We start from the raw sequence: 14,936 nt of genomic DNA, 5'->3' as shown, positions 1-14,936 counted from the left end.
TGAGAATATATTATGAATAAAAAATTTGTAATATTGTTAAATATCCTAGTTCTGAATTATTTAATTTGTAATTTTATTTAACCTTAGTGTTAGTCCTTTTATCTCCTTTAACATCTATTTTTGTTGTAGAAATATTTTTTTTCTGATATACTGTACTTTTTCTCTGGTTGCTATATCACAATCTATTGAGTTCTCTGTAAAATTGGTGTAATTTCTACTAATAGTAATAGTTACAAAAGATAACTGTTTCAGAGAGTGTGGAGAAACATTTGCAAGTGTTGAAGGTCTAGCTCTCCATCTTCGATTGCACTTTGGTGACCATAGTTTCCTAGCGGACATCTGCAGTCTAGCTGCATCACTGAAACAAACTGCCGTCAACGTTGCTGCATCATTGAAGAAAACACACATATGCACAGACTGTGGCAGGGGGTTTACTCAGCGTCATGGGCTCTTCCAGCACCGGCAGAGGCACGCCAACGGCAGTTGCAAGGAGAAACCCTTCGCGTGTGAGAAGTGCGGGAAGAGTTTCGCCCAAAAGAACCATCTGACACTTCACGAAAGGCAACACATGGACCTACCTCGAAATGGAGTGATGAAGAGTCAGATACAGAAGGTGCCTCACCCAACGCCTGGCGAAAGTCATTTGGAGGACCAGCAAATGGAGTCGTCATCGGCCGGCGAGGACAACCCGAGCTCACAAGGTGAAGAAGGAACGATGGCCAATTCATTGATGCTTCGACAGAATCATCGGGATCACCAACGGGTGGAAATTATGAGCAGACATTCAGCAGACTCTTCGAGTAACGGTAATCAACGGACCACTCAAGAAGAGAATAAAGAAATTCAACGAGCGTTAGCCAACTCGTTGATGTTACCACAGAACCATACTGATCACAGAATGGAAATGTTAAATAGGCACGCTGAACCTACGAGTGAAAGTAGCCAACGGACTACTCAAAGCGAAAATCGGAAAGATATCGAACGATCAATGGCCAATTCTATTATGCTTCAACAAAACCACCAGGATCGGCAACGAGTTGATCTAATCAACAGGCATACATCAGAATCTCAGAGATCATTGAATGCTCCGGTTCCCCTTGTACGGATGCACAATAGGGTATCACAGAATAGCAGTATGCAGCAGGATAGTTCTGAGCGTCCCATATTACCTTCTCACCATCACCATTTGGGTGCCTCCACTCCCCCCTCGGACCAGACCATATCCTGCCTGCATCCTGTGGGCAACAAACAGTATTAGTGAGGTTTGTGCATGTTATTATAATTTTAAGTTGGCAATTGGTTCTTAACCTTTTAACCCGATAGATTTATAATGTTGTGCTCTTTAAAAAGTGAGTTTTTTTCTAATTTTGTTGTAATTGGTGTAGTTGAACAAAACTAGCACAGGAAACCAAAAAGTACATTTTGTATGACCACTCTTCAATATACACAAAAAATATAAATATAAAATGTATCCATGAGTTATGAAAAATGGATACATGCTTACTAACTGCCTGTGAGGTGAATGAAGAAACAGGAGGTAATTGATTGTGTAGGAAGGTTCACTCTTGGGACTAGCAACCTTACAATAAAAATTAAGTTGAAAAGGAATACTCTTAAATCAAAACACTGCAACAGTAATTAACTTTTTCCTCAGTTGACATATTTGAAGGTTTCTTACTTTTGATAGTGAAACAGTTGGGACATTGTCCTCTGTTTTCGATATTGGCGCTATGTTAAAACTGATATCTTAAACTAAGATAGGGTTGAAACATATATCATACAAATGGTGATGGATCATTGCTTACTCCTCATAGTCTGCACAGGTCTCTTTTAGTTTCTTTACTCACCTCTGAGCAAGTATCATTCAAAAACATTTGTGATAATTATTATTTTTAATTACTGTATATAATTTGAAGCTTTAATTTAATGTAAATTGTTTGTCGTGTATGTTTTGTTAAAAGATTTAGATTGTAAGGGTCTTAATTGTACAAAGTTTATTTGATGTACAAATCTACAACGGCTGTCTAGAAAATAACTTCCTTTATTCATTAAAAATACAAAAAAATTGTTTTATAGACAAATAACGTCAAAACATCTAACATTTTACTGCTGTTGGCTTGAAGATAATTTGGAAGAAAGATGTGGCATAGATACAACATGTAATTGAAACTAATTATAATTGCATTGTTTGTAATTTTAGTGATACTAGTAAGAGAAACGTGCAGTGTCAGGATAGAATCACTGGCAGAACATAAAGCAGTCAAACTGGGCATAATCAGCAAAACATGTTACTTTGGTATAAACATCTAGAAGTTTGGGTAAAGTACCCCACTTACTACTCCAGCCACATCTAGAAATAGCAGTCGTTTATCTGTTAGCACACCAGCAGTTGCCATAGATGCTCAGAGTCAAAATATAGTAATCGCAACTGAAATCCAACGTAATTGAAATTATGGATGAACTTGGTAAATCCAGACTTCAGGCATAGGTGAAAAAGAGTATAAAATAAGGTCTTAAGCTAAATCAGTATCCAAGAAAAGGCAATTTCCAAGATTTGAGTCAGATCCTGAAAAAGCATTAAGGTAGAGCTTATTATGTTGTCACTTACGAGGAACGTTTGATTGGGTTCTTGAACACAGATTGGTTTAAGTCCTTTAGTCCTCATAGGCTGCCTGTTTGCAACAAGGCTGTGTCATTAGGAAATATGTGCTTTTTGTACAGTTAAAAATCCCTGCTGAAATCCACCACAGTTGAAAACTATGGATTAACTTAGTATATCCAACTTTCCCGAGGAGGTTGTGGCAGCGTGTCAATTTTGAAGGCGGCGTGACATGTTGTAAAATATGTGGTAGTGACCCACTCTTGTTTAGCCACCCATCAAAAGTCGACTTACTAAGGCACTGCAGAAGTGGACAGCAGGATCAATATGTACTCCCACTACCAGTAGTTGCAGAACGACCTTATAGCGTGTTGAACATGCCTAAATGAGTATAAAATAAGGTTTATAGGTAAATCAATATCCAAGTAGAGAAAATTTCCAGGATTTGAGTCAAATCCAGAAAGAGCTTTACGTTGCCACTGTTGACGAACATTTGTCTAAGGCCTAGGACATAAATTGGTGACACCCTTACACTCTTATATGCTGAGTCATTAGGAAATATGTGCTTTTTGTACAGTTAAAAATCCCTGCTGAAATCCACCACAGTTGAAAACTATGGATTAACTTAGTATATCCAACTTTCCCGAGGAGGTTGTGGCAGCGTGTCAATTTTGAAGGCGGCGTGACATGTTGTAAAATATGTGGTAGTGACCCACTCTTGTTTAGCCACCCATCAAAAGTCGACTTACTAAGGCACTGCAGGTGGACAGCAGGATCAATATGTACTCCCACTACCTGTAGTTGCAGAAGGACCTTATAGCATGTTGAAGATGCCTAAATGAGTATAAAATAAGGTTTATAGGTAAATCAATATCCAAGTAGAGAAAATTTCCAGGATTTGAGTCAAATCCTGAAAGAGCTTTACGTTGCCATTGTTGACGAACATTTGTCTAAGGGGACATAGATTTGTCCTGGGACGTTGATTGGTGACAACCTTACACCCTCATAGGCTGCCTGTTTGCAACAAGGCTGTGTCATTAGGAAATATGTTCTTTTTGTACAGTTAAAAATCCCTGTTGAAATCCACTACAGTTGAAAACTACGGATTAACTTAGTATATCCAACTTTCCTGAGGAGGTTGTGGCAGCGTGTCAATTTGGAAGGCGGCGTGACATGTTGTAAAATGTGTGGTAGTGACCCACTCTTGTTTAGCCACCCATCAAGAATTGACTTACTAAGGCACTGCAGGTGGACAATAGGGTCAATATGTACTCCCAATACCTGTTCTTGCAGACAGAAATTATGGCGGATCAAAGATGCCAAAAAGAGTATAAACTAAGGTCTCAGTCTAAATCAGTGTCCAAGATGTGGCAATTTCCAGGATTTGAGTCAGATCCTGAATGAGATATAAGGTAGAGCTTATTACGTTGTTACTTTAGTGGAACACTTGTGTAAGGTCTGCGACACAGATTGGTGGCATCCTTACATCCTCAAAGGCTGCCTGTTTGCAAAAAGGCTGTGTTACTGAGAAATACATGTTTTCGTACAATTAAAACACTGTTCTTGCGATTGGATCTATTATGTTCTGAACACTCTTTGGTAGTTTGAAAACCGTAGTTCCCAGCCATGATAGGCAACTTGGAATATTTGAACTTCCAGTTACAATGAGTGGTGGTGATGACTTCTTAGGGGGGGGGGGGGGAGGACTTCATGATGAAGTCTGAATCAGCTACAAGTAGCAAGGTCTTAACATCCGGCAGCATTCCTCCTATGTTTTGGTGAATGTGAAGGAAAGTCAAAGGAACTACGGAGATGTTAGCAATCCTTTACCTGGAACAGACTTCTACATTTTCCTTTTGATTTACATATATTTTGATTCTGGCTTTCCTTCACATTTAGCAAACGTCAGAAAAATCCTTGCCAGATGTTGAGCCTGTCAAGAAGTGATGGAGAATCGTTTTGAGCCATAGCCTGCGCTTCATACCAAACAGTGGAGTATTAAATGAAAATAACTGTGATGTTTAGCAAACTGTTGAATAATGCCATTGATGACATGTGCTCAAATAGGATACACAACAGACTAGTGTAGCCCATACTTCACTGCTATCTCAACTGCAATGTGAATAGAAGTTAATTTCTAGAAAGCTCCTGTACTGTAAGATAACAAAAAAAGGAAGTGACATATTTACTTTTTCATTGTTTACAATTGTGTTTAATTATTTAAATTGTACAAAAATTTAAGAAACAAACTTTTTGCTTAAAATAGTTATTTTTATATTTTTTTTTATCGTGCTGCCATACTATTTTGTTATAGTCAGTTTCAATGTTTATAATTTTTACATGACTAATTTAGTGTTTTATATTTGAGATCTTTTAGATTAGTATGTAATCTCAATCAAAATAAATTATTACACATGTGTGTGCCACATATATATCAGTTAAATTTTAACAGGAAATGGCCATGTGGAAGTTTTATATACATATATATATATATATTTTGTTAAGATTTTTATATGATTATTATTTATTTAGTGAATGTATTGTAACCCTTATTAATACTTTTGTATTTTTTGTTCACTATCTTGTGTTTAATAATGAAGGTTTTATTCAGTATTAAGCTCATGCAATGTGTTTAAAATTAATGTTTTTACAATTTTATGAAATTATTGAAAAGAATACAAGTTGATCTTTTTGAATTAAATGATCAAGAATTTTATAAGTTTTTTTATAAAACAATTCTATCAATACTAATTACTTTAATTTTAGCCCTGATATATTGGTTAGTTAAATATCTTAGATAAAGAAACTAATAACGTAATTTAATGATGTAATGTAACTGAATAAGGACCTCAAAATATAAAAGCAAGAATATTTTGAAGAATAAAAGTTGTTGAAAATCACAGACGGTTTAGCACTTTGTTTCTTATAAATCGTAACAAACAATTATAAATAATTATATCAGCTGCATTGTGATTGTATTTATGTCAACCAATAAAAAGTAATCAATGTTACCAAACGTTGGTATCACACTTTCAGTTACAGTTTGTTACAAAGTGTTGTTGCATTTGTACAAAATCCAGTGTTAATCAGAAGCCTTATCTCTCCTTAACCCTTCTCAAAGAATTATTCAGGATACACCTGAAGAATTACTGCCTAAAGGTTGGCATGGGGGATAGACGGTTTATTGAGCTTCTGCATAACTGAGCATTATATAAGTTAATACTACATCATGCTAAATGCAGTGTCATCCTTTGAATGACTTCTCTAATACGAGGGTAAATCAAAAAATTGCAAGACTGGTCTTAAATAATTTATTTATATAGTTTCAGTATTGTTTTGAGGAATTCTCAGTAAATCTTTCTCTGGCCGCTTAATTAATGTAATGCATTTCATCACCTCCAGTGGTTTTTCTTTAATCTTAACAACCGAGTCAAATATAAGCACTTTCAAGAATCTCCTCAGTTTTATAAATATGAGAAAACCTCTGGAGCCATGTCTGGTAGTCATGGCATTTTGTACAATTATTTATCTTAACATTGGATTCGACTTGATAAGCCTTTTAGGATGTAGTTTTTCAGTTAAAACTTCTTGTCATAACTAAATGAATATTGCACTCCCCTTCCACTTAAAAAAATCAATGATTTTTATCCGATAAAAGCTTTGTTCCGTTAATAAGTTTGAGGGCATCTGAAACAAAACGATTTATTGATGATGTACCCTTCTTATATCGCTCTTGATATTGCATTCAATTCTGACATTCACCGCAAAAAGTTCCTAGCAAAGTTTAGCAATATTGCTCAATTTCTTACAGAATTTGCCACAAACAATGTGAACTTGTCAATCAGGAAGAACTTGTTTTGGTGGAACATTTAAAACAATTCAGTTTAGACATAATCTGAAAAAGCTTTTTGATAACACGGACTTTAGCAAACATGTTAAGAAAATGTAATACTGAGAGTAAACAATACACAATCAACTGAAAGTAGTTGTGGAACTATCTGCTTGGATTGCTAGGATATACTAACGATGTGCGCAAACAAACAAACACAGCCAGTTATCGACCCTGTTGCTAACAGTTTACTACATACAAATGATTTAGCGTAGTAAACAAACATGTTCCTGTTTGTTATCTATCACTTTTCTTTATTATTTTAGCCATATTAATACAATTGTGGGTATTTTTGGATATAGTGTTGTCTCTAGAGTTACAGCTCTTAACGACTACATTTTTTCTCACTAATTTTTTAAATATATTTAAATTTATAAATGATTACAGTAGACCCAATAATATTCTACTTCATTTCTCTGCTCTCTGATTTCCGGATGCAAGACAAATTATTGGCCTGGTTTACTGATAAATCCATTGGAAAACAGAAATTGCTCAAATATGATTCTCCAGCGTAAATATAAGAATTTGGTTATGAATGAAAACTAGTTGACTGGTGTATGTTACACTGTGATAAGTTATGTTTTCCTGACTGAGATAAAAAAAATCAATTAAGCATGGTAGCTGCATAATTTTAAGCCATCCATAGTCTCTTGTCGGTTGGTACTTTAAATTAATTGCCAGAAATAAACATATTTTTCATAAGAAATTTCATACTCAACAAAATTAGTGATAAAAGTATCTCTAACATGAATTGTCCAATCTTAAAATGTGCAAAGTTTGAAACAACAACAAGTTTGTTACCAATTTCATAAGAATCAGGCCTGATTTACAGAAATGCAGTTCTTCGTGTGAACATAGAACAAATATTTGTGGATAAAAACCTTTTTGATTTAGGAAGAAGTTAAAAAGAACTGTAGGGTTATAAAAAACAAAAGCCAACATTGTCAGGAGAATGCGAATATTGTAGAGTGCAAAACGACTATTTCCTTTGAATAACAGAATCTGATTAGATTGTCTTAGGAATATAGGTAGAAGTGCAAAAGGTTTAAGAGTTTTATCGTAATTAACTGGACTCGCTACCCAAATTACCAGTTTGTTGCTCTGTTGCTGAGAATCGAAGATTCTCTTTAGCTAATATTGCAACTATCAAAGTATATAAATTACCACTATTTAGAAAATTTGGTAGATAAGCTGTTTATCAACATTAAGCGTAAGTACTTTTATTACCCAGCTGACTAACTAGCTAAAAAAATTCCCACTGGTGGCTTGGTGTCTGTATTCAATTTTAAAAGTACTGTATGTGGCATGGAGGGGGCTTTGGTATTCCACCTAAATCTACCTTTTAAAAGGTATTTTTTATTTGATTTCGTTTCAGTGTAAAAATTGGTTTGTAGTTAGTCAACACCAGTTTTGCTATGTTCCTTAAATTCTAGTATGTGCTGTGTTGGATTTTTCGTAAACTTGTGTAATGAACATTCAACTGTAGTGTAATTATCTCAAAAGGTTAACTGGAGTTTCTTATTTTTTTAAAAATCAATGGGAAAGAAAATTAATTGATTTATACAAAGTTGCACCAGTTGAATAATAATTTGTTCCTAAATGAAATACACATTGATTGTGAAAGTATACAAAGTGGTCTAATTGAATAAATAAAAATGCAGATGCTGGACATACCTTATTGATATTATATAACTAGCCTAACTCGGTATAGCATATACTGTAAATTCTATCTTGTACGTCTATATTTTAAAGTATTTCTGATGCAGTGTTGCTATTAATAACTTATTAATGGTGGTGTGGTTTGTATTTAAAAATACAGCTGTATTGTAAAGCCATCAGGAGCCAACAAATGTTCTTTTTTTACTAAAATACTGAAGGAGGGAGGCATGACACAGGGGAGGGAAAATGTACAAAGGCACAAGGGCACTGGATACCTAAATCCGTACTTGTATAGAAGCACAGAATGATTGCAAAATCACAGCACTGGTAATAACTTAGGAGAATATTATATTTTTATGCTTTTGCATTCACCCCAGCACTCACAACATGCTGGAACATTTATGTATAAAAGATGTACACTTAAAGTTAGAATTATAAATTTATGTGAAGTTCTGATCTGTTGCTTTTGAAATAAATTTATCAGTTTTGTTATACACTTGTATTTATTTATTTTAGTTAGTCCATGTTGTTTTTAACTGTAAATAAGATTTTATTTTCTGTATGAATTTTTTTAACACAGTAGATCTCCTTTCTGTAGGAACATTTAAAGAATTGATATTTAATATCAACTTTCTTGACCGATAATCACACCATGGTGCTGTATATAGTAACTTTTTTACATCTGCATTAGTATTGCAAAAATTACTGCCTCTGGAAGTGATTCACGTTATTTTTTTAATGTGTTTAGTTTTAAGTATTGTAAGGAGTGATGTGTTTTGACGTCTTGTATATACAATGCTTATGTGATCGTCATGGTTGTAATAAGAAGAGCACAATGTGAAGTTAGAAGTTTTTGTTAAATCAAAATCTGCAAATAAATCTTCACCCTTACTCATAGGCTTTATCAGCAGGTGATAAAAAGAGTTTCATATTTTAGCATTAATTATTGTACATAGTGCGAGGCTTAACGTATTGTATCTTTGTTGTATAGAGGTACGTATTTGACTTGATGGCTAATAAACAAGTTTTTTTTTATAACCAGTTTGTTTGATTTCCTGTGTACACAATAGATTTATGTTCTGTTGCAAACAGATTTGTAAATACTTGTACTTGAATTTCTGTATTGAGTTAGGCAACGATTGTGTTACAGATTGGTAGGTAAGAAAAAACATATTGGCAGTGAACAAACATGACACTGTGCTAAAGTATTTATTTATATAACATTGTAGGAATAATTGTGATGGTACATAAATTCGACTTCAGATTTATATGAATCGTCAAAATAATCCAAAGAACTGTAATTTGTATCTACTGAGATATCCAGAAAGCCTCTTCCCCGAACATTGACTTTTGAATGTAAAAATTGTCAAATATTCTCTGTAAATTTGTAATAAAATTATCCAATATTGTGTTTTTACATAAATAATAAAAAATTGAGATGGTCACAAAAAATATTCATTGTAGGTATCCACAAGATAGATCTAGATGTTCAACCACCAAAGTTGTAGCAAGTTTTATATTTCTGTAATATTTTAATTAAATATGTAATTGGGATGCAGTTTATACCATATTTTGAGCACTCAAGAGTTGGCTATACTAAAGTGACCTTTAGTTTTTCGCCATAACAACAATGTTATACCTCATTTAGTTTTATGCCCTCATTTTAGTTTTAGAATTATTGGAGATGTCTCATTTTAAAAACATAAAAAATTAATACGCATCATAATGCTTTTTAGTTTTCAATATTTTTATAGGTTTGTCAGAAAAAATCTCAAAATTTGTTATACATCATCATTTGTTGAATATTCAAAAATTATACAATTTACAAAAGAAACTAAAAAGCGTTTAGATGTGTATTAATTATATCTTTTAAATGAGACACCTCCCGTAGTGCCACAATAAAAATTAAGGGTGTAAAACTACATGAAACATACTTCCGTATTGTTCTCTTGAGGAAAATCTCAAGATCATTTTACTAGAGCCAGCTCTTACCACGTTCATCCAATGTGCACCAGTGATGGACATCCTTGAAAATTCTGATGTACCATTTACTGCCATAAAATTGTATTACCTTCTTAAAATTGAGATAGTAGTATTTTTTATAGAAAATATTTTTAAATAATTATTTTTTATGGTTCATGATGTATATGAACAATATTAATTAGTATTCTTCAAAAAAGGGGTAAATGCAATTGAAAAAGAGAACGCTGCTTACATTAAAACTTTGACGTGTGCACCAATGGAGCACAATATTAACAACTGCTTTATAATGTGACATCATCCAATGTACTACTCTAAACACAAGTTAAAAACCAATATGTACATAAAGAAAGTGTGCACCACTGGTGGATGACTCATTTTGGGGTTTTGGGAGGTTTATTGAATACCCTGTGTCACACATTGAAATACGCCTTTAAAGGAGGTAAAACACCGATCTGTCAATTTTATCAAGGTGAGCAAACTTGTCAATTGTATGTAAATGTTGAAAAGTGATCAAAACTTCCATTTTGTGAAAATGCTGGTCAGAGAATTTGGAAAAGAAATGTATTGTTTGGAGTTATTTATGAATATCATATACATGATAAATCTCATTAAAATTAGAGTATACAATTATGTATGGATGGCTAGATGAGTAACCAATTTGTTCGGAATCGAAAGATATCCTAAAAGAATTTTTCCCCCAGAACATCAAAATTCATTCTCTGAACTGTTGCAGTTCTTTATTTTGTACATGGTATAAATTTAAAACTAATTCGAAATCAAGAGTATATATTCAGTTTAGTAAAATTATCCTTATTTTACAAGCCCAGTATATCTTACTCTACAAAGATTCCGGTTTAACTTTTTTAAATGTTTGATCTTAATTAAATATCTAATTGAAATAATTATTATAGTAAAAGAAATGCTATGAGTTTCTAAGATAAGCTGAGTGTTATGCATATTCATGGTATTTTTAAATCTATAATTTTTCTAACTCAAAGATATTTCATCCAGATGAAAATAAACCTTGGTATCATAGTATTTCTAGATAATATTCATAGTAAATATAACAGTATCTAAATATAAGAAATGCTCTAAATGTTTATTTTTTTACTTTGAGTCAGTTTTTTTTATTTTTAACCGAGTACGTTTTACATTAACTTGCATGTCAGGACGTGCATAACACAGCAGCAAAGACTGACAACACAAATGATAACTGTGCAGTGTTTGCTACAGCCACTAGTAATGGTTCACGTGCAAGCCTTTATTCAGGCGTGATCAAATCTGTCGAGACACGACCAACACTGATATCAGCATCAGATCGACCTTGATCAAGTGAAAGGTGCATTTCATGAAACATTTTCATTTTGTGGTACTTATATCAATATGGGATTTTTAAAGGGTAACTTTTAAAACTTAAAGGGGATTTTTAAAAGGGTAATTCCTTAAAAATGTAGTAGATTGTTTATTAACAGAAAATGAAAAATCAGTCTTAGAAACACAACTTCCTTTCAATTAAAACTAAAATCGATTAGGGAAAAGAAAGAATTGTATTAGTTTATTACATTTGGTTCATAAGCAGATATGGTATATCAGTTTGTTCAGATTTATTCCTCCCTACAATAACACTTTGACTACCGAGTGGCATAGTCAGACCCCGGGCTAAGGTGATAGATATCATGGGCCAAGGGTGTAGCCAGCGGTGGTCCAAGGGGTTCAGGAAACCCCCAAATTTTTAATTACTCTTAGCAAACGATTATTATTATTAATAATTCAATATTACTGACATGCACTGCTGAAAGATCGTTTTTAATGAAACAAGTCAGGAACGTTTTAAAGAACAAAATAGAAAACGATCAGTTGGCTGCACTTGCCTCATACAAAAATCAACCATTACCTGAATATTTTTCATCAAAATACTGACTGTCAGTCCAAGAAACTAGAAATACTAAGTGATAAAATCCTAGAACTAAAACCAAATATCATAGTGATGACAGAACATGGCCTTTACGATAGTGGAATAAAACACACAAAACTAGAAGGATGTAACCGAGTAGATAGCTACAGCAGAGAGCTACATGTTAAAGGTGGTTTAGTCATAGACGCTAACATGAGTCTTACTATGGAGATTACAAGTCTGAATAGAACAAAATACAATACAGAGCTTCTGTGTGAGTTTGCAGCTATAAAAATCAACACTAAGGCTTGCGAAACATATATCATTGGCATTTACTGAACTGACCAGATCCTTGAAGATGCACTAAACCTCTTAGGCTCTATCACTACAGTACTTATACGAGGAAGGAAAAATGGAGAAGATCCCGAAATCGACTCATATCTCTGAACATAGCACTTGATTTTTTTGGAAAAAGAAGGATGACGTAGTTGCAGTGGCAGGTGTTCAAAGAGCAGTTTTGGCCAATTACCTGAGTATAACCTATTGATACAAATTTGTCATGGAACCTACAAGTAGACACAGTATAAAGGGAAATCAGTTCTGGGGTCTATATATTAAAAAGGCTAAAATGCATATCTGAAAGCATTGAAACACTAAAAACTGCCTATTTTTCTCTAATTGAAATATATATTCCTTATAGTCTCGTAATCTGGGGGAACTCCACCAAACACAGCGTCCAAAGAGTACTTGTCCAGCAGAAGAGAGCCATCAGGAGCATGACAAACCTGGGGCCTTTAGACTCCTGTCATGAGGTATTTAAAGAATTGAAAATCCTTACAGTAGTTTCACTTTACATCTTGGAAACAATACTTCATGTATAGGGAGTCTCTGTGCCTCTAGAAGCTGATACCCACTCATACTTCACTAGAGGCGCAACCAACTACACCTTGTCAATTCACTCCCGCTTACTCTTTGAAAGAAGCCTTCTTACAGTGGAGCCAAATTTACAAACAACCTACCAGGGGAACTCAAGACCATCTACGATCTCAAGAACAAGACAAAGGCAATAACTAGATGGCTATAAAAGCACCTCTTCTGCAGCATAGAAGAGTTCATGAGAGGGAGGTCTTGTACACAGTGGTCACACCCACTGCACATCATAGTTACACACACACACATACACGTGTGTGTGCACGCACGGACTATTACAATTCTATACTATGTACTAACACATTTTCTAAACTTGATGTTTATAAAATAAAGAGTTTTCTGATTTCTCTTACAATGTGAATTGACTATTGGCCCCTAGACTATGTTGTTTAATGGTGAATCACTATATATGCAGCTGGTAACATAAGTCATAATGGCAAGACAAAACAAGTGGTTCCATTATGGTTTCAGATTAAACAATGAATCCTCTATGTTTACTGTTTGCTTTGCCGAGTACAAGGTGGGTTTTATCAGTACACCCTGCCAAAACATTGCAATGCACCAGTTATATTTAATTTTGTGCACATTCCAAAATCCTTCGATTAAGGTTGTTGGTTGAGTATAAATAAACAGGCTTTGATAAATAAATAAAAAAAATGGCAGTATAAATAAATCTGATTAAAAGGTATGTAATCTGTATATTAATTGTCAAACCTGCAGCAAGATGGTAAAATATGTGTAAATGTTTGAGGATTAGTTGTTTGTTGATGTTGAAACTTTACTGCAACTGTAACATGTTTGATGATTTTTAGAATACATAAAACCATTAGGTACTGTGATAGTAAAGAAATTTTGCTATATGTCAGCATAATTTTGTAGCCAAAAATATTGCTCTACAACCTAACATACTTTTGTTCTAATTACTGACTAATAGCATTAAATTTTGAAATAAATATTTTACTGCTCAGTTTTTGCAAAATGTTCCTCAAAATACCGGCTATTTACTGAAATGTTTTGCTAAAAATCTCAGCATGATTTTTCTTCGTTGCAGACCTTTGTAAAAGAGTATTTTTTCAGCCAATTTATAGGATTTAAAAACTAAAACACTTTAACAACACTTCTTTTCATACAACATGAAATATACTAAATTATATAATATTAATCTTGCAATATATTATACTAAATATGTCTTGCTTGTCTAAAGAAAGTTTTTCAATAAAACAATCTTTTGACTTTGTATTATATGAGGGATGTATGTAAAATATAGTATTGATATGATCACTTTATACAAATGTAAAGTTGAAAGTGTGCAGCACACCAAATTTCATTAATTTGTCTCAGTAAAGTTGGGATGTTTAGACAATTTATAAGTTTCAAGAATTGAAATATATATTCAGGATTACTAGTAAAAGTCTAACTAAATAGGATTATGATTAAATAAAAAACAATGATGTAAAAGAAATATAAACCTGTAGAGAATAATACTTTTTTTAACAAAATTGTATGTACAATCTGTTACAATAAACATCATATATACACCCATTTTACACTGAAAACGTGCATTTTTCAATTCATAGAAGAAATAAAATTATTCTACACCTTTAAAATTGTGTTAGGTGCCAATTGGTCAGCAATTATTAAGTAACTGAAAGTTCCTTCTTAAAATCGTGTTGTTGTCTCTCTGTCCAGTACCTCTTAAAAGAAAGGTCCTAGAGTAGAGACTTGAAACTTGGTAAGTGAGGTAGAACTCAGTTGATTTTAGGATCAAAATATGAAAGAGCAATGACAAAGGACTTAGAACCATCGGTAACCATGATGGAACGAGAAAACTCAGAATAAACAAATTTTTAAACAAACTGTCATTTTTTAATTTGTGTAAAAGTACACACGTAAAGAAGTTACTTTGTTGGATCAGTTGGTTTCATAAAAAGATGCAACATTTTAAATCAATCTACTTGTTTATCTAATTGTATGTACAATTT

At 33.3% G+C, this 14,936-nt stretch overlaps 1 protein-coding gene across 2 annotated transcripts in view; it reads left to right on the top strand.

Annotated features, from left to right (window-relative positions):
- LOC124367669 (zinc finger protein 774-like) overlaps positions 1-9,185 on the top strand; it is a 35,521-nt gene extending 26,336 nt beyond the window's left edge. For both annotated transcript variants that reach the window (XM_046824681.1, XM_046824682.1), the window contains one exon: positions 253-9,185. In XM_046824681.1, the coding sequence (XP_046680637.1) occupies positions 253-1,258 (1,006 nt within the window). In that variant the 3' untranslated portion in view covers positions 1,259-9,185. The remainder of the gene's footprint in view (positions 1-252) is intronic.
- The last annotated feature ends 5,751 nt before the right edge of the window (positions 9,186-14,936 follow it).

Source organism: Homalodisca vitripennis, chromosome 8 (assembly GCF_021130785.1).
Source record: "Homalodisca vitripennis isolate AUS2020 chromosome 8, UT_GWSS_2.1, whole genome shotgun sequence".
NCBI classification, from domain to species: domain Eukaryota; kingdom Metazoa; phylum Arthropoda; class Insecta; order Hemiptera; family Cicadellidae; genus Homalodisca; species Homalodisca vitripennis.
The sequence above is the reverse complement of the archived record's forward strand: the minus strand, read 5'-3'. Positions and strand labels throughout refer to the sequence as shown.